The 22,815-nt window shown below is 41.9% G+C and overlaps 1 protein-coding gene across 1 annotated transcript in view; it reads right to left on the bottom strand.

Moving 5' to 3' along the window:
• The window catches only part of apolpp (retinoid- and fatty-acid binding glycoprotein apolipophorin), a 34,735-nt gene that overhangs the window by 6,541 nt on the left and 5,379 nt on the right, over window positions 1-22,815 (bottom strand). The window contains exons 11-42 of the mRNA XM_028323592.1: window positions 22,612-22,791; window positions 21,966-22,503; window positions 21,015-21,754; window positions 20,780-20,909; window positions 20,269-20,644; window positions 19,754-19,979; window positions 19,166-19,320; window positions 18,322-18,475; window positions 17,537-17,761; window positions 16,911-17,077; window positions 16,156-16,264; window positions 15,580-15,736; window positions 13,916-14,100; window positions 13,189-13,349; window positions 12,494-12,751; window positions 11,959-12,100; window positions 11,397-11,541; window positions 10,409-10,600; window positions 9,754-9,854; window positions 9,378-9,515; window positions 8,678-8,776; window positions 8,139-8,192; window positions 7,458-7,614; window positions 6,810-6,991; window positions 6,194-6,393; window positions 5,561-5,690; window positions 4,727-4,898; window positions 4,023-4,141; window positions 3,526-3,654; window positions 2,866-3,006; window positions 1,041-1,209; window positions 167-372 (exon numbers count right to left, since the gene is read on the bottom strand). Coding sequence (XP_028179393.1) covers window positions 167-372; window positions 1,041-1,209; window positions 2,866-3,006; window positions 3,526-3,654; window positions 4,023-4,141; window positions 4,727-4,898; window positions 5,561-5,690; window positions 6,194-6,393; window positions 6,810-6,991; window positions 7,458-7,614; window positions 8,139-8,192; window positions 8,678-8,776; window positions 9,378-9,515; window positions 9,754-9,854; window positions 10,409-10,600; window positions 11,397-11,541; window positions 11,959-12,100; window positions 12,494-12,751; window positions 13,189-13,349; window positions 13,916-14,100; window positions 15,580-15,736; window positions 16,156-16,264; window positions 16,911-17,077; window positions 17,537-17,761; window positions 18,322-18,475; window positions 19,166-19,320; window positions 19,754-19,979; window positions 20,269-20,644; window positions 20,780-20,909; window positions 21,015-21,754; window positions 21,966-22,503; window positions 22,612-22,791 — 6,237 coding nt within the window. The remainder of the gene's footprint in view (window positions 1-166; window positions 373-1,040; window positions 1,210-2,865; window positions 3,007-3,525; window positions 3,655-4,022; window positions 4,142-4,726; window positions 4,899-5,560; window positions 5,691-6,193; window positions 6,394-6,809; window positions 6,992-7,457; window positions 7,615-8,138; window positions 8,193-8,677; window positions 8,777-9,377; window positions 9,516-9,753; window positions 9,855-10,408; window positions 10,601-11,396; window positions 11,542-11,958; window positions 12,101-12,493; window positions 12,752-13,188; window positions 13,350-13,915; window positions 14,101-15,579; window positions 15,737-16,155; window positions 16,265-16,910; window positions 17,078-17,536; window positions 17,762-18,321; window positions 18,476-19,165; window positions 19,321-19,753; window positions 19,980-20,268; window positions 20,645-20,779; window positions 20,910-21,014; window positions 21,755-21,965; window positions 22,504-22,611; window positions 22,792-22,815) is intronic.

Raw genomic sequence — 22,815 nt, 5'->3', positions numbered from 1 at the left:
GTAGTGTGGATTTGAGATGGGCATAGTCTCCAAATATGACGTATCGGAACATTTCATAATAGTCCCTGTCTTGCCAGTGACCTCGTCATTTGCTTCTGATAAACTGGAAAGGATGTTGATTCTGCAGTGGAAACTAAATAACCGGATGATGATGAACTGAACATACCTGTCCATTGTCCTTGATCTCAACAGTCTTTCCGCTCTTGTCGACGAGTCCGATCGCCTTGGGAGCACCAGCAGCCAGTTGCAGGACGATCGTAAAGTTGCGGTCGACGTAGTCGTGCGCGAGCACGTAGCGGCACGCGCCGGGGAACGTCATGTGGCGGCCGTCGAATGTGAAGATATGCTGGCCGTTCACGATGAATGCGCGCACTGGAGAAAAGTTTAGGGTTAGATCGTTCGTCGAACAAAAGTATAACGGAACTTAGTTTTTGAATATACAACTGATCGAGCAATCGGTAGTCGGTCATTCGGTAAATTGATCATTCATTCACTTTAGATGTCGCGTCGCTGAGCTGTGGGTCTAGACAAAATGCACATTATAATCGCAAACCAGTCGAAAAGTGGTCAAAAAGCCTTTTTTTGTATGGGGTTTTGACGGATTCGATTTTCGATTCGACCAAAAAGTGCATTTCTAGACCTACTGGGCTGATTGAGCCGTGTCAGATCAATTCTAACACTAGGGCTGTATCTTGAAGAAGACCTTGAATATGAGAGGTACGAGTGTGATGCCCTGGTGAGTTAGCTAGAAGTCCATCTACACTCCATCTCTCCACTCATAATCAAGTCCTAGGTTTTATTCTCAAATTGAACCAATAATTCCAAATTATAACTTTTCAAAACCTTTGAAATGAGATTTTGTAATTGTTTTGACATGATTACTATAAAGTTGGTGAACCAAATGACGTTGTTAGACCATAAAGTCTTACAAAATCTATAAGAGAATCCAATTTTTTTACGACATGTTAGCTGATTGCTTTCAAAGGAAAATCAATAGAATGAGCTTCAAATTGACTATGAAAACTGTAGTCAGTACTCACGTTTAGCGGGGTATTCGTCAAGCGGGTTCAGGCTGCGGACTCTGTACTCGCGGAGCAGCTTGTGCGGGTCGTCCACGTCTCCATTGAGGAGCTGGTTGATGAAGCTGAAGGCGGGCGGGCGCCCGAAGCCGCCGGGGCTGGTCTGGGACGGGCCGCCGAAGATGGCCAGCTGTAGAGAAGAGGGTGTGTTGAAATTGTTACGTTCAAGGCTAAAGTATAGGCTAAAGAATACTTTATTCAGCATAGAAAAATAAAAAAATAATAAAGTACATATAACATTAAACTACAAGCTATGCTGAAGAGGCGTCCGCTCAGCTATATTCGCGACATAACAAGCGCCATGTCGAGAAGCTGGTTTTCAGCGGTAACCAACACGATGAAGATTGTGGATTGCGCGCCCTCTTGACCGGGACTACAGGGTGAAAACGATAAGTGATCTCACTCGATTATTTCTAAACTATACAAGATATCGAAAAACTGGTTATTGATCTTGAAAGTGCTTCACGAGCTCTTTCAAACAGTATCAGTAATAGGTTACAGAATTAACTGGATCTATCCGAAAATTCAATGTTTCCAGCTTCCATACATTTGGTAATGTCACATTATTTTAAAAACTATACATGATATCGTACAACTTATTACTGATTCTAAAAGTGCTTCACAAGCTCTATCCAATGGTATCAATAATAGGTTACAGAATAAACTTGATCTATCCAAAAAATCAATGTTTCTTTCTTCCATACATTTAGTACTACCACAGTCATGACACATCTCTTGACAAATATTATAGCAAGTAAAGCCTAAAACCAATATTTTCCATGAATAATTTTAAATAAGAATACAATTTACGAGTTTATTATTAAATAAAAATAATTACACTTCTAATATTGTGTGGCTGGCATACATTTAGTATGGAAGCTGGAAACATCGAATTTTTAGATAGATCCAGTTTATTCTGTAACCTATTATTGGTACCGTTTGAAAGAGTTCATGAAGCACTTTCAGGATCAGTAACCAGTTTTTCAATATCTTGTATAGTTTAGAAATAATCGAGTGAGATCACTTAACGTTTCCACCCTGTATATTGAGGCTACCAGTCAAGAAGGCGCGCAACAGGGGGCGTTATGGACGGTGATCACAAAAAAGAGAGAGAATAAAAAAACAAAAAATAAAACAATAATATTTATTAATAAAACAATAATATTTATATAAAATAAGTGTTTTTATTCTGGATATAAAGGTATAGACGGAGGTACCTCAAACCGGTCTTTATGTATTTGGATAGGGGCGGAGGGGGTAAAAAAAAATGTCTTGTTGATCGATCGTGCTGCAATTTTTTTGCATTCTGATTTTGTATCTGTGACTTCATGAGCCTTAATTTTAAAGTTCTATATCAATAAAATTTATTTTGCAAAAATTTTCAACTTCACATTAATTCTTGGTTTTCTATAAATGTCAAAAAACTTAGGTCAGGTATTTTCAGGTAAAAATTTAGGTACGTTTCTAAACGCGCTGTAGAAATATACGAGTCACTATGTAAGGTTTTTTGTGTTATAGTCTGGTCCGTGAGCACGTAGAATTTTGTCCAATGACCCCAAGCTACCCATCCTTATCGCTCGCGCGTAATTATGTTGCTATCGCGCTCGCACACTCACTGCGGGTGCCAGTCGCACAGTCGCGACAGCAATATAATTACGCGCGAGCGATAAGGATGGGTAGCTAGGGGTCATTGGACAAAATTCTACGTGCTCACGGACCAGGCTTTAGCTGAAGTAAGCACGACAAAGTAACCTTGCTGGTGATCTAAATAATTAAGCAAACTTACCGGGTTGACGACGAAGTTGGGCACGCCGAACTGGCCGAGCTGCGCGCGCACGAATTGCACGAGCGAGGTGAGCGCGCGCGTGAACTTCTGATACAACGCGCGCATTTCCGCGTTCTCATCCAGCTTCTCGTGCAGGCGTTTCTGGAGATATTAGTATGATTAACTTTAACACGTCGCATTGGCACATAATGGCACCAGCATGTGGAGGCCACGCACTGAAAAGTGCAGCGTAGGACGTCCACCCACAAGGTGGACCGACGACCTCATAAAGGTAGCAGGAAGGCGGTGGATGCAGACCGCTACCAACTGGCCTTTTTGGAAATCATTGGGGGAGGTCTATGCTCAGCAGTGGACGTCCTATGCCTGAAATGATGATGATGATTGGCACTTAATTATCTACCAGATTATCTTTATCATTATTAAGTGTCTGTGATCTTGGGGCAGAGATAAGGGTCTATTCCTTTTCTTTCTTTGATCACTTAGGTGATCTTATCCATGGATGATCAAAGGACACCAAAGTGTCGCCTAGAGGAGGAGTGATAAAATACAGGTTATCAAAGTGGCATAGATCGACACAAGTCTTTTATTAGCTATTCTTACTGAACCCAAGTTATTGGTGCACTGCATTGAATATGATGATATCATCCAAATAAAGCATACCTTCTCGAGGTATCTGTAGACGGCGGCAGAGAACTCCTTGGTCTCGGGCGTGGGCAGCAGCGACTGGATGGTGTTGTGGAGCTGAAGCGTGAAGTCCAGGATCACGTCAGGAACAGCCAGTTCTTGGTACTGGTGGAGAAGATATACAGTTAGAGAGAATAATTCACTTTGAGGCTATTTGAATAGCCTAACATGGGCGTACCCAGCTTCTGGCCTAGGGGGGCAAATTCGATTTTTGAGGTCAGATAGTTTTGACTTCGTTCCTTCAAAGCGACTTCCAGGGGGGCAGTTACCCCCCTTCCCCCCTGCCTCCCCTCCTGGGTAAGCCCATGTAGCCTAAAACAACATTTTTCATGCTCCAGACTCAAATATCTCCAGTATAGCTGCTAGAATTGTTGAACATAAAATTTAGGTGAACCACAGTTTTGAAGATTTCTCAAAGAAAGATGCCATGACGATAACGTCTGAAACAACAAACAAGTTATTAGAATCCTTACTTTCTCCTTGATCATGTCGAAGATGGGCAGTTCCTTTATCTGTTTGGACAGATCCTCGAAGAAGGCGGAGGATTTGGCGCGGAGCTCCTTCAGTTGAGCTACCACTAGGCGGGTCAGGTCTGGAAGAAGATAATCAAATTCAAATATTTTTCTCTATACAGGGCTCGTTTCAAAGTAGTGTCCATTTTTCTTTTTGCGTGATAAGTTACCGCAAGTACGTAGACTCTTTAGTCGTTTCGTCATTACCATCATCATAAGCATTTATTGCTGTATTTCCTACACCCTTCTCTCCATTGCTATTTAGAAAGCATTACCATGTCCTGTCCAATGTCCACGAGTAATTGCATTTCCCTTTTTCAATTCTCACAACCACTTAACTCAATTTCATAGGATAAGATAATAGTGTTATTAAAATATACTGTTAATTATGAAAAATCTAAAACGTTAAAATAGCGGTATCGTTATAGCCAATGAGCTGCTGTCATAGTGACACAAACGTATTGTCAATGTCACACGAGCATCAAACGTCAGAATAGAGGGACGCGCGGAGGCGACTCCGCGCGCTTTTGTGCTAAGTGATGAATTGTATCTAAATTAAGGCAATATAATGTGAAAGTTAAGTATCCAGTGTTTTATTTATGAGAATAGATCGACCGGCCTTTAATAATACTAACTACGAATATATTTTAGCATTATAAACTTACCCTTAAAGATCTCAGCCAGGGTGTTGGTCAGCTCCTGCAGCTCAGCCTTGTGCTTCTCGAAGAAGTCGGTGACGATGGCTGCGAAGTGTGCTACCAAGTCCAGGAGTCCATCGAAGAACTCCTTCAGGAGCGCGCCGGCTGTCGCGTACAGCTGCTTAATCTGAGGCTCCACCTACAAATAGAAGAAGGTAAGAAAAGTCTTTAAAAAAGCAAGGAATCACGCGGATAGTTTCCTTCTGTTTAATATGGGGCTCCACAGGAAGAAGTTCAGTCTTCAGAAGAAAGCAAGGAATCAGGCGGACAGTTCCCCTCTTAGATCATAAATTCAGCACATTTTCCGTGGCATGAATTGGTGACTTTATGGTATCAAAGCCATTTGAAAAAACTAACATAGATTATAGTTCCAAAATACTGGACTGTCCTGTCGATGACATTGACAGTGGGGCGCCACCGTCAATACCGGATCGCTGGTTCAGATTTTTGCCATGTTGGAAACCATATAGTTGAACGATGGTAGCGCCCCCCTGTCATTGAGTTTGGTGAGACAGTTCAGCGTGGGTCATCTATATTTTCTTAACAATACAACTTTACAAGCAATCAAAGAATACAGGTAAAAATCCTGCCTTGTTGAATATTAAAAAAAATCCTCTGCCCTCACTTTCGGTCTATTCATCACATTCCATCAAGTGAGATGCAGACAGTGTGCCAAAAGGGCACCATTAAAGGCTATGGCATTATTTTGATACTTATTACAAGATATCCAAACAGAAGAAGAGAGATGATTACTTATTTGATTAAATGGAAATAAAAGCATAATTTGTGAAGTCTACAAACCTTGGAGGCATAGATGTCTTCGATCTTCTTGACGGTCTCAGTGACGACCTTGTTGATCTGCTCGAAGATAGGCGCGGTGGCCTTGACGATGTCGCTGATGATACCTCCAATGAACTGCACTGCGTTGTCCCTGAGAAATTAACGGGACATTAGAAATATGACTCTAAAATGAGTAAACGGGACTATTCCCACCTCTCGTTCCCACCACTGCAATTCCTGTGTAGCCAGGATCTACAGCTTGACCGCCACAAAAACCCAACCGATGAAGGTCAAGTTTGTCCCGGGGGAAAGTTAAACTGTCATTGGACCCGCAACGAAATTAATCAGAAGAACATAGGAGGAGTTCGAAATTAAGGTTAAAGTTAAAGGACTCTAAAATGATTACTATAGTTTATGAGAATGTGAGTAGATCATCTGCTACCTTCTAAAGAAATATTTTAAGAGGTTCTAATGGAGTGAGTTTCGTCGACTGTTGCAATCTACAAAATCATTCTGCCCTGAAGATGCTCTCTTAAAAACTACGAGAAGTTACTATCTACAGATAAGTTATTTGATAAAGTCTATAGGAACATGTGAGGGTCTAAACAGCCCGGTATGATCCATTTATAAAAAATATGTCATTTGAACACTTACAAAGCCAAAGTGATGTCCTTCAACACCTTGTCGTTGGCGAGTTCCTCGTAGAGTTTCTCGATGTCCTTCTGGTAGGACTTGGTGAGGTCCTCGAGGGTCGGCTTGACCCTCTGCAGCGTGGCCTTGAAGTCTGAGCTGGCCTTCTCTCCTAGCTGCTTGATACGTTTCTCCAGGGTTTGCAGGTCGTTCTTCAAAGCGTTCTGTATGATGGACAAGAAGAAAGTTTGGTTAATCATTGAGATTTAGTGGAAGATCAGAGGCAAAGATTTTTGTAAAGACATCAGTAAGAGATCTCAAACACGTATTATCAAAGTAGGTAGAGGTAGTTAGTTCTAATGAAATTAGGTAATGTATTCTTCTGTCATTTTCAACTAAATGACATTCGTGATGGCTTTGATTCTGAAATCACTTCGGTTCCACTTTTTGTACAGCAGTGGACGTCAATTGGCTGGCGCGTATGACGTAACTAATTCGCTCCAAGAAGCGATTGCGGAATTAAATCCGTCACTGTTACTTTGTTTAGGGGGCTGGTCTTAAAAGCATGACAGGCGATCAATTTACAATTAAAATGCCGTTAGTCGTGGGAACAAAATATTATTAACAGAAGATCACTTACGATAAAGTAGTTGAAGTTCTCCTTAGTGGCGCCGTAGTCGCTCTTGACGAGGTTATCCTGAAGGAACAGGGCTCCATGGACAATGTTCTTCTTCTCTCCTCCCAAGATGATGTCAGCGCTGATGTCCACGCGCTTTTCAGGCTGGAGATGACCAACAATCGAGAGCTTGCGGTCGGACTCCTCTGCAGGTTAGAATTCGGAGTCAGATACAGAAGTTGAGAGAAGTTGGTAAGATAAATCGAAAGTTATTGGTGATCTTTAGGATGAATGGGTTTTCTAACGGGATATCTGGTCTATTCCATATTTTTTAAGCAATTTATAAAAAAGCGTTTTTACGTCCCTGTCTGAATATTTGTACATAATACAACTTCGGGACAATAAGGTGGACCAGTACTGAGAAGCAGTAGTGGATTTGCTCTATAAAACATTATCAAAGATGTTCTCCTGACAATCTATGACGCATTGCCCAGAAGGTGCTTATCCTTTAGTACCTTTTTTGCGTTAGACTTTAGTCGATTTAATTTTGCATATTTCGTGTAATTTAGAAAAGATTTGAGCTACCAATTGCGAAGGTGAATGAAGGTGACTAAGCAAGCAACTAGCATTTAGCCCTACGTAAATGCAGTTGAAAATAATCACCACTATAACCTGTTGTGAACTCGTAGTACTGGAAGTCCTTGACGACTCCTCGCACGGAGACGGGCTTGCCTTCGAGCAGGCTGAAGCGGGCGTCAGCTTGCTGTAGGTTCTCCTTGACGGTGGCGGAGCCTTCGATGTCGATCACCTTAACGAGGGGAGTCTCGATCTAGGAGGTGAAATAACAATTTTTGAGACCTGTTAAACTTCTGAAACACGCTCTTTTTAGGCACTTATATACGTCCCGATGTAGTTTGCCCTACTATCATTTTGGAAAACATTATCAGCTGGTGCTGAAAAGTAGTAAATAAAATAAAATAGGTATTAGTTTATTCAGTACATAGGCCCTTTCCAGGGCACTCATACACGTCCCAAATATAGCTTGCCCTACCACCACTTCGGGACAACAATGGGCTGGTGCTGAGAAGAAGTGGCGGAAGAAACTCAGTCACCTTGTCAGCCTCTTTTTAATCGAATACAGTTGTGGATGAAAAATTACAATTGTCAGCCTTTATGTATTACAGCAAACTTTTACATACCTATTAATAATTACAGTAGGCAGAAGAAAAAATACTTTCATCTTAATCATAAATAATCTTTTTTTTTCACAAGGATTTTCTTGATCTTTAAGGTAATGTTAGTTCTTAAGACTGGACAGTGTTAAACAAAATGTGTGATTGTGAAGGTACTTACATAAAGTTTGACGTGCGCTGGGTTGACTTCAAAGTAGATCTTGCTCTCGCGGTTCTGCGAATAAAAAAACATTTAAATAAATTATTTAATTAACTAGGTATGAACTAGGAGACGGAACTAATAATTAAATAATGTTCACATAACGCTCGTGAGTCCGACACTAAGGCTATGTTCAGATGGAAAAATTTTGACGCGCGTTTTCAAATCGCGCGACTAGACATCGTAGTATTTACATACAACCGATCACATGAGCGCGCGTTGACGTAGCGCTCAGAGAAAAAGTCTCTAGACGCAGGCGATCGCGCGTTGACGTGCGCTTTGTCAGGTTTGTTTGACTGTTCAGATAAGCGCGCGCTTTCATCGCTATAGCTTCTTCCACGTCCATTTTCTAAGCTCTATTGAAACAGACTGACGAACTCCTCGCAACGAACTTGTCATATGAACTCTTTATAAATTTAATTCCGCGTTGACCTGCGTTAACGTAACGGACCTATTGTCCTGTAAGAAGAAGAAGAATAAAGAAGAAGCATAGTACTCACGCCTCCAATAGTCGGGTGGGAGATGGACGCACTGGATTCATACTTGAAGCTGTTCTTGTCAGGGACGGCCAGGTTGGCCTTCACCTTCGCCACTGCCTCCTGGAAAGGATGTAAGGTTTTAGTAATCGCCATTTCTTTTGGAATCTCTAACAATTTTATATAAGTAAGGAAGTTGATAAGTATACACGCCATGTGTAAACTTAAGAGAATTATCAAATGAAAGATACTTACTGCTTTTTGTAACTTGTAAGAGGTAAATGGAGAATTTTCTGACCAAAAACCTGATTAAGAAAGAAAACTTTGAACAACTTCTGTAACAATCGCTCTGTCTTCATTTTATTTATTTGCAGCTCAGTCTTTCAAAGTTTTAGTTAAAAATTTTTGAAAATAAACCTAAGGACGTGGCCCTGTCGAGCTTCCAAAACGCGATTCAATCGCGTTTAGCGTTTTCAAGTGGAATGTGTGGTCTCTGCATTCATCTTCTAAAAAGCGGATAAATCACCGATGGCCGATGCCAAAATTAGCATGTGTGCTGTGGCTCAATGAAATACAACATAGTTCCTCAAACCTTTAAGTAGGTACGGGAGTATTCCCAATGCTGCAACTCATGTGTAGCCAGATCTACAGCTTGACCGGCAATAAACCCAACCAGTGAAGGTCAAGTTTGTCCGGGGGGAAGTTAAACTGTCGTTCCACAAACCTTGCCAAGTTTCGGGTGGCTGAAGGCGACCTCAGCGAGCGCGGCGTGGGCCTTCTCGTCGCCGGTGACGTCGAACACGAAGCGCGCGCCGGACTTTTGTTGTGGGTGGTTCTTGTCGGGGTGCAGGAACAGCTCCGCCTGGGAAGGAAATAATTTATCAGTATACAGCTTTGCCACGAGTTAACGTAAGCAGTCCCTCATTTAGTCATCTAAGCCTTAGATTCTAAGGGGCTGCCCAAACGTAGACTACCTATAGTAATTTAAAACGTACTTATAACTTTTGTTATAGAAAAGGCACATCATCACAGAAAACAGTATGCTGTCAAATTTCTACTTTGGCAATTTATAGATCTTTTTGTCTACTATTTGCACCTACCTTGATGGGGAACGGCAGCGCCTTGTCGGTGGGGTAGGCCACCAAAGCCTCGATGGCCAGCACACGGTGCGGCAGCGTAATGACCACGCCGGCGGGGAAGCCTGGGGAAAATAGTTGTTGGTTAAATTTTTGAGACAGCAATAGCAACGATAATCAGTGTCAGACTGCCGATTCGAGAGTCGGTAGTTCGAACCCCGTCGTAGTAGTTATTGAGGGGAACCCAATTATGATACAAGCAAACATTAACGCCCGTGTTCACAAACATTGCTATGCAGCTATGAGGTCTCACAGTGCGCGTGGACGCACAGGGTGACACACGAACCAATCACAGATCTCTATTCAACGCTGTGCGTTCAATTTGCTGCTTCACTTAAGCAAGCATCGTTTGTGAATTCGGGCTGTGACATCTTGTCTTGTGTAGTTATAATAGAATTGATTGATATTGCAATAAAAATGTATAGTCTGATATGCTGCCGTCTGACATCTGTTTAAAAAAATTGCAGCCCGCTATACATTATACCTTCGATCTCAAAAGACCACGTAAATTCATGTCTTTAAAACAGTATTATCATGTAAACAATTAATAAGCAGTAAGTTTAAAAAAGTCAATAGAAATTCCGAAATAATCTCATGAACAAACAAAATTCCAACTCACGTCCATAAGTAGGCTTGCTGTAGACCTGGAAGTGGTACTTCCTGTCCTCCTTGTTGACGTGCAGGTCGAGGCTGTACTGGGGCAGCTTGGACTCCGACATCTCGCTGTTGATCTCGAGCCCGAACTCCGGAGCGATGCCCAGCTTGCGCAGGTCGAACACAACGTTGATTATGTGCTGGGCCACGCCTGGTTCTGGAGACAAGTATCGAATGAAATGTTTAGTCCTAAATAATACGTAATTAATTTACTGTAGATCAGTGTTTTTCAACCTTTTTCATGACACAACCCCCTAGTATGAAAAAATATTTTGAGACCCCCCGACCGTTCGCTTTTTTTTTTCATGCATTTTAAGGGTTACAAAGATGTTGTTGTTACCGATTTTTTTCAATCCATACAACTCTATCTATAAAACTTTATTGTTTTTTTAACTGAGGTAGTTTTTACGACTCCTTGCGACCCCCTGGGGGGTCGCGAAGCTTCTATAGGGGATAGAGGCTTCGCGACCCACAGGTTGAAAAACACTGCTGTAGACTATCGAAGACCCATGGCACTTTTTGGGCTACTGAGCTATCGGAGTAAAGGTAGGAAGCGAACATCAGGTCTCCCCAACCCACCTGGTAGAGTGGGGAAGGTAACCCAAATCTATTTGCCTCTCGTAAAATGGAGAGGGTCGTTACTCCTGTGGTTAAGACTAGATGACCTTATAATGGAATGTTTACTAATCACTAAATAGAAAAAAAATTGTAAAAATCATCACGACCACTTTTTACATTATTTCGATAGTTTATTGGAATGTCATGAAGACAAGGCTAGTGGGTTAATAGGTTACAATAGTAATCTAATCATATTCGACAAGTCATCAACTCTCCACCAAATTGATCTAACGTTCACTAATTTCAAATTGATCTCAGAATCACAAGTTACTACAATGACAATAAAACATTTTTAACGCTATCTCCCTACGCTCATCCACTTCATTGATACTTACTCTGGAGGTTCAGTTTGGAGTGGAACTCGGCGTTGGCGCACTGTTTCTTCTCCTCGCAGTAGACGTAGGACGTCTTGTACTCGACGTTGGTGACGCGCGACTCGGCGACGTAGCTGCGCTCTCCGATGGCCACGTTTAGGAAGGTCTGTGTGATAAGAGATTAGAGCTTGAGTATTCATTTACTTAAAGCAAGTAGAAAAGAAAGGGGCTTCCTCAAAACAAGAAGGAAGGGCCTTCTTGTTACAGGTATAACGTTTAGCTGAGTAGTGGTAGTGGAGCAGTACGGAAGGGTGTTTTCTACGTCAAGTGTGACTTCATATGTCTGTGCTTCAGCAACTTTGTTTATTTACCTTAACCCCTCCATTACCGCACGAACCCACTCACTTAAGCGTTATAGTTATACCTACTTGTCTCTATTGTAATAATCTAATGTAATATTCTTTTGAATATTTCTGTTACCTTGTACGATGAAAAGGTTTTGATGACAGTACTCTTATCAAATTTAAGAAAACGTAACAAGAACCACCAGATCAAGGCAATTTTCAAAGTATTTCTTTCTCACCTCAATGCCCTGCTCGTTGCCTTCGGTGAGCACAGTGCGGATGTACTTGAAGTTGGCGGACTTCTGTTCTTCCTTGACCTTTACGGAGCCTGAGCCCTCGATGATGGTCTTGGGGCCTTCCTGCTTGCTGATGAACGAAGTGCTGCAAGAAAACATGGGAGCAATTAGACGTTCTTCTTGTCTTGATTTCAAACTAGAAGTAGGAGAAATAATGGATCACGAACTAAATTCAGACACGACCAGTAACCAGTCTGGAGCATCTACTTATAGATTTTAGAACCTATCTCAAGGGTTTGTATTTGGGTCACGTGTATATAATAAGTCTTCTGGCAGAAGTTTGCTGCAAAAAGATCGAAGAAGATCCAAAAAATGACGATGGATAAAGAACACTGCTGTATACGGGACTATTCCCACCTCTCGTTTCCACTGCTGAAACTCCAGTGTAACCAGGATCTAAAGCTTGACCGCCAATAAAAACCCAACCAATCATGATTGTCCCCAGGGAAAGTTAAACTGCTGTATGCTGATTCCTTACCTTCCACTTAGAACGTTCTTGTTGTCATTTTCAGCGTGGAACTCCAACCGTTTGCCGCTGCCAGCGTCCTTGCTGGAGATGTCCACCTTGTAGTTCTTCAAGCCCAGTTTCTGTGAGTTGGCAACCAGTTTGAAGGCCACGTTGTCCTTCTGGACGTTGCCTTCGACGACGGCGTCTAGATCCACTTCGCGAATGTTCTCGATCTTCACTTCGACCTTGCCTTGGGTGGAGCTGAGGTGGGAGCCCTTGATGAGGACCCTGGGGAAGATGAAGATTGTTTTAATGAATGCTGATTAAAAATAATTGAACTATAATCTTCTGACGTTAGAAATGATACAGGTTTTACTCCTATTTTTTCATTTTATTTTAAGTAAACTTTTTTATGGTGAGCTCACTTGTGATACAAGCATATTATTTAGCTTACTTAGTACGAGGGGCTAACGGGAGTATTAGTGATTTACTTTTTATATTAACCTGAATCATATATTTTTTTCTAAAAAAAGCACAATGGCTTTGTGGATTTGATTCATGTAATATTTTAGATTATTTAAACGTGGGTCAAATAGAAGTGTTTAAATGTGGCTTGAACCTGCTGCTAAAAGGAAATTGTGTACCCCCAAATCTTGGTCCACGGATTAATCAGTATTTATTACCCGACTGCGCTAGAAGGAGAGCCATTGTCTTTGTCTTCTTACCTGTTGTCCTTAGGCTTGTTGGGAGCGTTGGTGGGCACATAGTGGTGGTACTCGACCATGGGGTTGACCTTGGAGTAGACCACGTTGAACTCGTACTTGTCGGCGAGTCCATCGTTGACGTCGATCATGATCAGAGAGTTCAGCGAGTCAGGGGTGTGAGACTGTTGAACAAAACATTAATTAAACATTTTCCTTTTTTTAACCTTTGTCTAACAGTGGACGTCGAACAAAATTAACCTTCAAAGGTGCCTTAGCCTGCATCTCATCTAATAAGTGATGATCAGGCAAAGAGGTTACAGCTTTAAGTAAAACCTGAGAGAGTAATTAGATCCAGTCACTAAATTGAGAGTCTGCTGTACTTGTTGCAATTCATGAAGGCGAGTGAGCTTTACATGTGTGGTGGCTCGCTACTGATCGTTTTTCAAAAGTTTTGATAGACATTACACTATCGTTATGTGCGTGTACGTAGGTAGGTACTTACCTACACACACAAGTAAAGCTCACTCGTCTCGTGAGTTGCAAGAACTATACTTAAACAAGGGAGGTTTTTAACTGCAAAGTTTTATAGCTTAGCTTTTAAAGTCTTCAATGACAGTAGGTAAAGTTGATTGAAGAAGCGGAGTTCAGACAGATCTTGAAATCACTCCTCCGACAAGAACAAAGCTCTTGAGCAATGAATGAATAAAATCTAACAGACATTACTGAGTAACGAGCTAAATATACTTACAGAGGTGGAAACGTCCAGCACAAGAGATTTCAACTGCGGGTAGTGCGGGGCCTTCAGCTTGAGGCCGAGGTTGTACCACTTGGGCGCTCCCGACTTGCCTTCAAGTTCCACGGAGACGGTCTTGCCCTTACCGTATTGGGTCTTAAGGTGGGCCTTCACGTAGTCCTTGAAGTGGGTGTTTTTGTCTGCGGAGGTGTGGAGCAATTGATGAATATGAAAGAAATAGAATGCTAGAATATTAGCTAGACACTCTTCACTGAGGGAGAAATATGCAGGCTTCCCCAAACTGTCTGGCCAAAGTAATGCAGCAAAAAGGATTTTGCCACGGTAATACTATCTATACAGTATTCCAACTCGGCCATATTTTTTTAAATAAATGTCAACAGCCGAGCGGTACGTCATACTATGACAACATGCGATAGGGCTGCCCACCTGCAGACCCTATTTTCACTATCTGCCTACTTAGATTTTCTATCTAGTTTTGTGAGTGTATTTTGTGATTGTAATTTTTTATTTTATTTTGACAAACAAAATACCTTGTGAATGAAATAGGATAAAAAGGCATGTTGTCTTGTCATTAGTAGATTTAACTAAAAAAATAAATATTTGTGTTAAGATTTAGTAACAAATTTTATAAATTTGCGACCGTAAAATGTATGCTCGACCGAGGCGTACAAAATGCTTGATTTATTATACAGAGTGTTGGGTAAATGGTTTTATAAGCAGACACTAGCCCATGTTAACGTGTGCATATAAATGGTATGGTGAAGTCAGAAATTTTATATCAGCATTTTAATAATTTTAATTTTCATACAAATCTGATTTTATAAATTTTATTTTGTATGAAAATTAAAAAAATATATGATATCACTGACTACATCATACCATTTACATACAATGTTAATATGGGCTAGTGTCGGCTTATAAGCCCATTTACCTAACACCCTGTATAAATAGGTACTTTTAATTATTTTTTATAAAAACAACACTTACTGTTTACAAAACAACACATCGTCAGTTTATTACTGTGGCACATTCGCGACACCCCCGACTTTTGCATGTCGAGCGCATACCGAGATTTGAATTTCGAAGGAAAGCTCGCGTTTCGTCCGTTTATATGAAGTTACAATACTGTATGATAGTATTACCGTGATTTTGCCTAGTAAATCAAGAGGGTCCAACGGTTGTGGAAATCACCAATGTGGAGAGTAATGTGGCAAAAGGGATTTTGCCTGGTAAATTAAGATTGTCCAACTGTTGTGGAGATTACCTGATGATGATGATCACACGCTACGCTTGCTGGTGGCATCCAGATCCTGCCAATTGCCACTTCAGTTTGTTATTCGTCGGATCATGTCATCGACTTTAATCGTTTATAGATCTTATTCCCGATTCGATATCATACAAAAACACTGAGCTTTGGCTTCCCCAGTAACCGTGCGTTACAATATAATAAAGACAATAAACAACAACGGCAGGCCTATGTTCAGCAATGGACGCCCTGTAGCTGAAAGGATGATGATGATGATGAAAGACAATAAAAAAGGTGAAGGTCGCGGGAAGCACCTGGGATCGGTCGTTGTGGAAATCCTTGAAGACCTTTGTCCAACAGTGGACGTCATTTGGCTGAAACGAACGAAAAGCAATGAAGTCAAGACACCTACCGTCCTGGTAGACCTCGTAGTTGCCCTCAAGGATGAAGGGGTCGTTGTGCGGGACCACGACCTTGGCCTTGCCGTAGCCCTCCTTCAGGCCGAACTTGCCGTTGGTCTCGATCTTGTACTGCTCGGCGTTCACTTGCACGTACTCCACGATGGTGTACTGGTGGGGAATAAACGGTTTCATTATAAAATGGGTGAAGAAGCAGAAAGATGCAGCTTGTATAGATGGATAATCTTTATTATAAACTGCACAAAACTGACACGAACGAAACACCACTTTTTAATCCCGTATCCAACAAGGCCCCTTATGTTCTAGCTAGTGGTTCTAGTTTTAAGATCATAATGGAAGCAGTACATGAAAAATGGTAGAGTTTTAAAATATAAATGGCACAATTTTAGAAGATCTGCAGCATTTTCCGCCGATTCCTTTTGCTCTGGCGATTTTTTTCGCAGTTGCAATGCCTAGTAGGTCTCAAATAAGCTCACAAAACAAAAAATATATAGTAAGCGTACAGTCAGAGCCAAATAGTTCGTGGTACCCAAAATACACCAATCAAAAAGCTTTATTTGTATCATTACCTCGGTTTCCTTTTTGTCAGACTCCACGAAGAGAACGTTCGAGACGTACTTGATGTCATGCGCCTTCTCGAAAGGCAGACGCACGGTGACGGCAAAGTCTTCGACGTACCTGAAAAAAAAACAAACATTTTAGCAAATTAAATCATGTATTCAGTAACTTGCCCTTTCCAGAGCGCCAACGAGTCCCAACATCAGGTCCCATCTCACTCATTGCGCCTGCCTTGTTCTGTGTAAGAAATCTTTTGCAAATAATACCTACCATAGGGCACTTTATTCAGGCTTTCAGCAGGAATTTTTACTAGGTTTCTTTATCTTACAGGGTATGCATATTTGTTTTATATTAAGCTCCATTTTTATCCAGTTCCCATCTGGGCTAGGATGCGCGCCGTGATATAATTTATCGACTTCAAAATGTATGGGCAAAATCTATAAAATGCCGTGATAGCCGCTTATCGCGGCGCACATCTTAGGTCTACATAGCTCGAATAAACTGAAAACTGAAAATAGACTTGTATTTAAAGATTTATACAAATACTTACTAGCGGCCGTCCGCGACTTCGTACACGTGGTTCCCATTTTACCACCTTAGGGGTGGAGTTTCGTAAAATCCTTTCTTAGCGGATGCCTACGTCATAACATAGCTACATGTCAAATTTCAGCCCGATCCGTCCAGTGGTTTGGGCTGTGCGTTGACAGATCACTATGTCAGTCAGTCAGTCACCTTTGAGTTTTATAATATAGAAAAACCAGCTCACTTGTTACTCAGGACTTGGAAGACATCAGTGACCTCGAAGGCGTAGTCGTTTCCGTAGTTGCCCTTCATCTGCACGTTGTTGTCGTAGAAGGCGGTGGACGTCTGGTTGTACACCACGTTGGTGAACAGCGACGCTGGTTGCGGAATCAGGTTGCCGGTCAAGTCGCTCTGGAAGTTAAAGTCCTTGTTAGATCCCTGCCAATATTATAAATGCGAATGCAACTAGGTATGTCTATAGCTGTTTGTCTGTTACGCTTTCACACCAAAACAACTGAATTGATTTTGATGCAATTTGTGTCCCGGAAAAGGAAATAGGATAGTTTTCATCCCGGTTTATTCAGAAAGAGACGCGTGCGATAACTTTTTTTGTGACAGACAAAATTTCAGGAATAATTTTTACTTTTTTTGCCTTCTTCGTCATTTTCTGTAGACTCTTTGTTGGTGGAAATAGATGTGAATTTTTTTTATTGCGAGATAAATGGAGTCATTAAGGCTGTGTTTCCACCAGAGATGTGCAGGATGCGTAGCGAGGGGTGTGTTTGTTAAGAATCAATAGAATCGTTTCATTTACCAGCCTAAAAGTGGAACTGAAAAATCCGTTTTAATATGGTTGCTGTGAAGTATTACCTTGAAGTAGAAGTTGTATTTGTCGTCCTTAGGGCTGTTCTTGAGAATGAACTGGTTCTGCAGGTTCTTGCCGTTCTTCAGAGCCAGGTCCACCTGTCCTTCGTAGTGGTACAAGCCCTTGTCGACGTCGCTGTTCACAATCTTGCCCTTGTAAGCGATCTTGGAAGCCGCAGCGCCGCGCTTCTCCGCGTCAGCTAAGACCACCTCGATGTTGCCGTTGTATACCTGAACATGGTGGAATTTTTATTGCAAACAATTTAGAAAGTATGATGGCATATTTGGACGGAATTATCGCTAGGAAGCGACTTTTGCAACCTAGGAGAGGACAGTTTGTTTGAAATTAAAAAAGGGGAAGAGAAATAATTTATTTTACACTTTTGTGAAGATAGAAGCCAGGCTCTTTAAAATTGCATTTCTTTATAGTAAATTATTTTTTTAGTAATAATAACATAGGTATAGTTACTATGCTCTGAGCATGAGTTAAATGCTGTTCAAAAATGATATTTTCGAAAAAAGACTGTACCTATTCTATTTAAGCGTGAATAACAGAACCATTATTTAAAAAAATAGCTCCGTAAGTCCCTCGTGGTAAGCTAAATATGCTTGTGTTACGAGTGGGATTCGAATCCGCGTTCCTCGGGTCTCGAGTCGGCCAGTCCGTCCCCTTCACCGTTCAGCTATCGTGGCTTTTAACCCTTATGATATTTGCTATCACAGGGAACACAGGAGACGTAAAACTACGCATATGAAAGAGAAAAGATGTTTTCTGTCAGAAGAACACTCACGTTGTCCTTGGAGGCGATGTCCCTGTCGACCTTCAGGCTCAGGCACCTCTCGGTGGGCAGCACGACCTCCACGTTGGCGTGGGACTTGCCCTCCAGCGAGCCCTCGGCACGGACGTTGACCTCAGCCTTCTTGCCGCCGTACTCCAACTTATTCCTGAAAGGATGATGCGTTAGTTACTGGTGAAGGTGCTGAAGAAACTTCTTTCTTCTTAGCCGATTTTGGATGGGTGGTCTTTTTTTGGAAGAATTTTTTCCAGTCAATTTTGTATGGTACTGGTACTGACTGGCTGATGACGACTTCCAATTTAAGGAACGCTATGTCCAAAATTAAGGAATAATACATTTTACCAACCAGCATTTTTAATAGGTACTCAGTTCCAAACAAATTTGAGTAGTACCACGGTGGCTGGATAGGAATAATATAATCTTACTTTATGCTTATTGTACCTACTACCATTTTCCCATAAAAAGTTCAACCCAATACTATATTTGGCATTGTCATCTCCAAGCCCGATCGTACGGTAGTCATATAAAGGTCTATAGGTAAAGCAATAAAGACAAAGAAGCATTTAACCATAGATTCATCATCATCATTTCAGCCATAGGGCGTCCACTGCTACACATAGGCCTCCCCTAATGACTTGATGACCGGTTGGCAGCGCCTTCCTGTTGCCTTTATGAGGTCGTCGGATAGATTATGAGGTCTCACAGGGCGCGTGGACGCACAGGGTCACACACAAACACAGAGATCTATTCAACGCTGTGCGTTCGATTTGCTGCTTTACTTAAGCACGCATCGTTATTTATTACAGGTATAAAAGTGTCGGTCTTGTTGACGACTTACTTGGTGTCAACAAAGTTGGCGGTGCTCTTGGTGTTGGTGGTGAAGTGGATCTTGTCGTTGTTGTCTTTTTCGAAGTTGAGGAAGATGTCGATGTCTGCGTTGAACACCGGCTCTTTGGCTACGAACTTCACATCGGCCTTGAGTTTGCGTTGAGACTGGAAGATAAAAGTAAGTTAAAACATGACTGGAATTATTCAATATAAACCGATTTGATCACATGACTGATAAGATTAGGTTAATAGGTTTTATGCAGTTAAAAGATGGTTCGTTCACTGATTCCGTCAACCATTCAGCTAAATACACTTCTTAAAAAACAGTTGCATCTCCTCTATCTCAAAGTTTGCAGTGTACACTGGAGGGAAGTCGAACCTTAACTTCAAACTCCTATGTTCTTCTAATTAATTTCGTTGCGCGTCCAATGACAGTAACTTTCTTCCGGGACAATTTTGATCTTCTATGATTGGGTTTTTGTTGGCGGTCAAGCTGTAGATCCTGGCTACGCAGGAGTTGCAGTAGTCCCGTATCTCAAAGTTTGTCTCACATTCAAATGATATTAATTGCAAATTCTTCAGAAATGTTTTCACTCACCTTCTTGAAATCAACAATGATCATTCCGTTGCCCTTGCCGTCTCCGTCGGAGACCTTGAACTGTCCGTTAGCAGCGACCGTGTCCTTCAGGATGAACTTCAGCTGTCCGCTGGCGTTGGCTCCGCGAGTGACCTTCAGAAGGTAGTCCAGGAGATCCCCCTTGGAGTACGTGATCTTGGCGTGCGACGAGTACAGTTTGTTGTTCTCGATCATTCCAACGTCGAATCTATAGAAAAATTGATTTGTAAAGTGTATTTTGCTCTTTGAAAATGTCAGATGTAAAATTTTTTGATTGGATATCACAATTATGATTTAAATCCCCTCAAGTGCTCGGTATTTAGCGCTAAGGTCTACGTGTCGGCTCCCGCCGCAAACGGCATTGCTGTTTCGGGGTCTGGCATTTCAAAAATATAGTCTTATCCTTTTCGAGCGAATGTCTTTGTTTAAGAAAGACAGAGAAAAAATACATTGTAATTTTATTATTAAACTAGTATTATTAAATATTAAGTACTCACTTGATGTCTTCATTCTTTCCACTAGCAGTGACCTTCAGGTGACCGATGGCTCCAATGTTCCTGTCGTTCGGCCTGTTCTTGTGCAGCACAACTCCAGAGAGCTCGTATTTGCCAATATTCTTGATCTGGATGTAGTTTTCGAAGTTAGACTTGTCAGGGTTGATAATATCCCTCTTGGAGAGAACCTCGATGCCTTGTTTGTCAAATTCGGCAGACATCTTAACGTGGTAGTCACCAGGCTTTTTAATCTGGGTCCTTGCCTCGAGTTCTAATCCTGCGTGCTTGTCAAAGTATTGACCCTTGATTCCTACGTCCAGTTTCTTCGGGTCAGCTTCACCATCGACCTGGAGTTTCAGCGGGAGAGCGAGGATTTCAACTGAAAGAAAAGGATACATTAATTTTGGAACATAAGAAGACTTCTTCATATTTTATAGCAATTTTTTGTGTTACGGCGTTTAATTTATTATAACTATCAACTTGTAAAGTAAACAATCAACTAGTAGGTACTCACACTTGTTCTTAGTGATAACGTTGAACTGCTCGGGGCTCTTGTAGTGAGTCTTCAGCAGTTGGTTGAAGATGACGCGGCTGTTGGGGTCACGCAGGTCTCCACCGTATGTGAGGTCGAAGTCATGACGGATCTAAAACACAGGTAAAGTAGAGTAGAGTATAGTCTAGGAACAATAATTAGTAAAAATAATAAGATTTAAACTAATTTCTAAATGTAGGGGTCCAAAACTACATACCAATTCATTTCGAACATATTCCACGTGTCCATTCAATCTGAAGTTAATCACTGGGTTCAAATTGTTCTGGAACTCAGCCTTGAAATCGTGGCCGATTATATTGACTCCCAAGAGGCAGTTGTATTCTCCCTGCTTAGCCTTCAGGTCCAAGTCTATTCCTTGAGGATTGGTGCTCAGGTGTCCATTTACATCGACGGCGTCCTTGGCATTTGGCAGATGGACCTTGACTCCTTGCAGTGTATATTTAGTCGACTGTTGATTGTTTTCCCTGATCACTTCACCGTCAATCTTAAGGGATTTCTTGCCATTTTGTTGCGGCATTTCGTATTCAACGACTGGCCTGAACACACTGCGACGCTCATCGCCTTGAACGCTGAATCCAGCCTTACCGTAATAATTATCATTGTCTAACTTGCCCTTGAGGACGAGAGCATACTCAGAAGGCTTGGTGTACAGAGACACTTGTCCGTGCACCTTCTTAATAGGGGAATCCAGAGACAAGATGACAGTCTTTTCGTGTAGGTTGGCTACGAGCTCTCCGGTGATTTGGGTGCGGCGGTTCTTCGATCCTTCAGCTTCGAACAGAAGTTCAAAGTTGCGTCTGTCATTGGTCACGCGGTAAACTCCTTTGACGTGGTATCCACGGAGATCGTTCTTTTCCAGCACCAACTTGACCTTTGAGACTCCAGTCAGAGGGTAGCGAGAGAAGAAGCTGGAGATGGAAGCTTGGGCATCAGGTCCTACAACGAAAAAAATTACATCAATTGTATCAAAATGTGTATCAGAATTGATAAAAAGCAATAGGCACACAATGTTTTTTGCAAAGTGAATTTTGGTACCTACACTAGGCGAGCCTGTCTCGTGAAGACCGCCTTTAGCTTCTTCGAAAAGCATTAACTAGTGGGGTATATTACTTAGTAGGTAACTAAGTATTATTAAATAATTACTAACCAGAAATTGAGAATGGCACAGATAGTTCTCCACACAGCGTCAGGCCCAGGAGACCAGACAGCTGGTCGAAGCATCCAGAGTAGTCCTTCCTTTCAGCGCCAGTCTTCAAAGCGACGTGTGTCTCGGGCTGTCCTTTCTCAGCAGTGAAGTACACCAAGTCGTGAGACGCAGTGAGGATCTCCTGCTTCTCAATGGGCAAGCCAAGTTGGAGGTCAAAACCGTTGCCATTTTCTAAGACTTGAGCGATGACGTGGGCGCCAGTCGAGGAGTGGAGGTTGGTGACGACTTTGAGACCGGTGGAAACAACGTCAGCATCGATTTGGAGGATTCCGGCGATTTCGATGTCAGAGCTTGGCACGAGTTTGATGTCGACCTTGGCGTTCTGGGGGGACTTGAGGATCTGGCGGACGTCGACGTTGGCGCCGATGTCGACGCGGGCGGTGGCTGCTCCGACAAGGTTAAGTTTCAGAGGGAAACCGGTGGAGGTGGGGTACGTCAGTTGGGCGTCAAGGAACAGAAGATGAGAGCGGAGTTCGTGCTGGAAAAAAAAAAGTAAATGAGTGAGAAAGATAGCTAAAGATGAAAAATTGAATTTGTTTTACGACTATTTTGTTCAAGTTTTAAACATATAGGTAAGCCTTGTTACCTGGAAGTTCTTCAACTTATTCAAAACTCCATCTCCGAATTGCAGCTGTTTTTGGATGAACTGGTGGAAGTCGAAGCTCTTGTCGTCTCCGAAGGAGAGGTATAAAGCATCAGTTCCGAACAGCTTCAGGTATACGTCCAGCTCCAGCTCATTGTTGTAGGGTTCAGCCTCTTCTTTCAACTGAAAGGAAAACAATCATGAAAA

The sequence above is a fragment of the Ostrinia furnacalis genome, unplaced genomic scaffold, assembly GCF_004193835.3.
Source record: "Ostrinia furnacalis isolate ACB-3 unplaced genomic scaffold, ASM419383v2 OfSCF0657, whole genome shotgun sequence".
In the NCBI taxonomy this organism is placed as follows: domain Eukaryota; kingdom Metazoa; phylum Arthropoda; class Insecta; order Lepidoptera; family Crambidae; genus Ostrinia; species Ostrinia furnacalis.
This window is presented reverse-complemented; position numbering and strand designations above follow the sequence as displayed.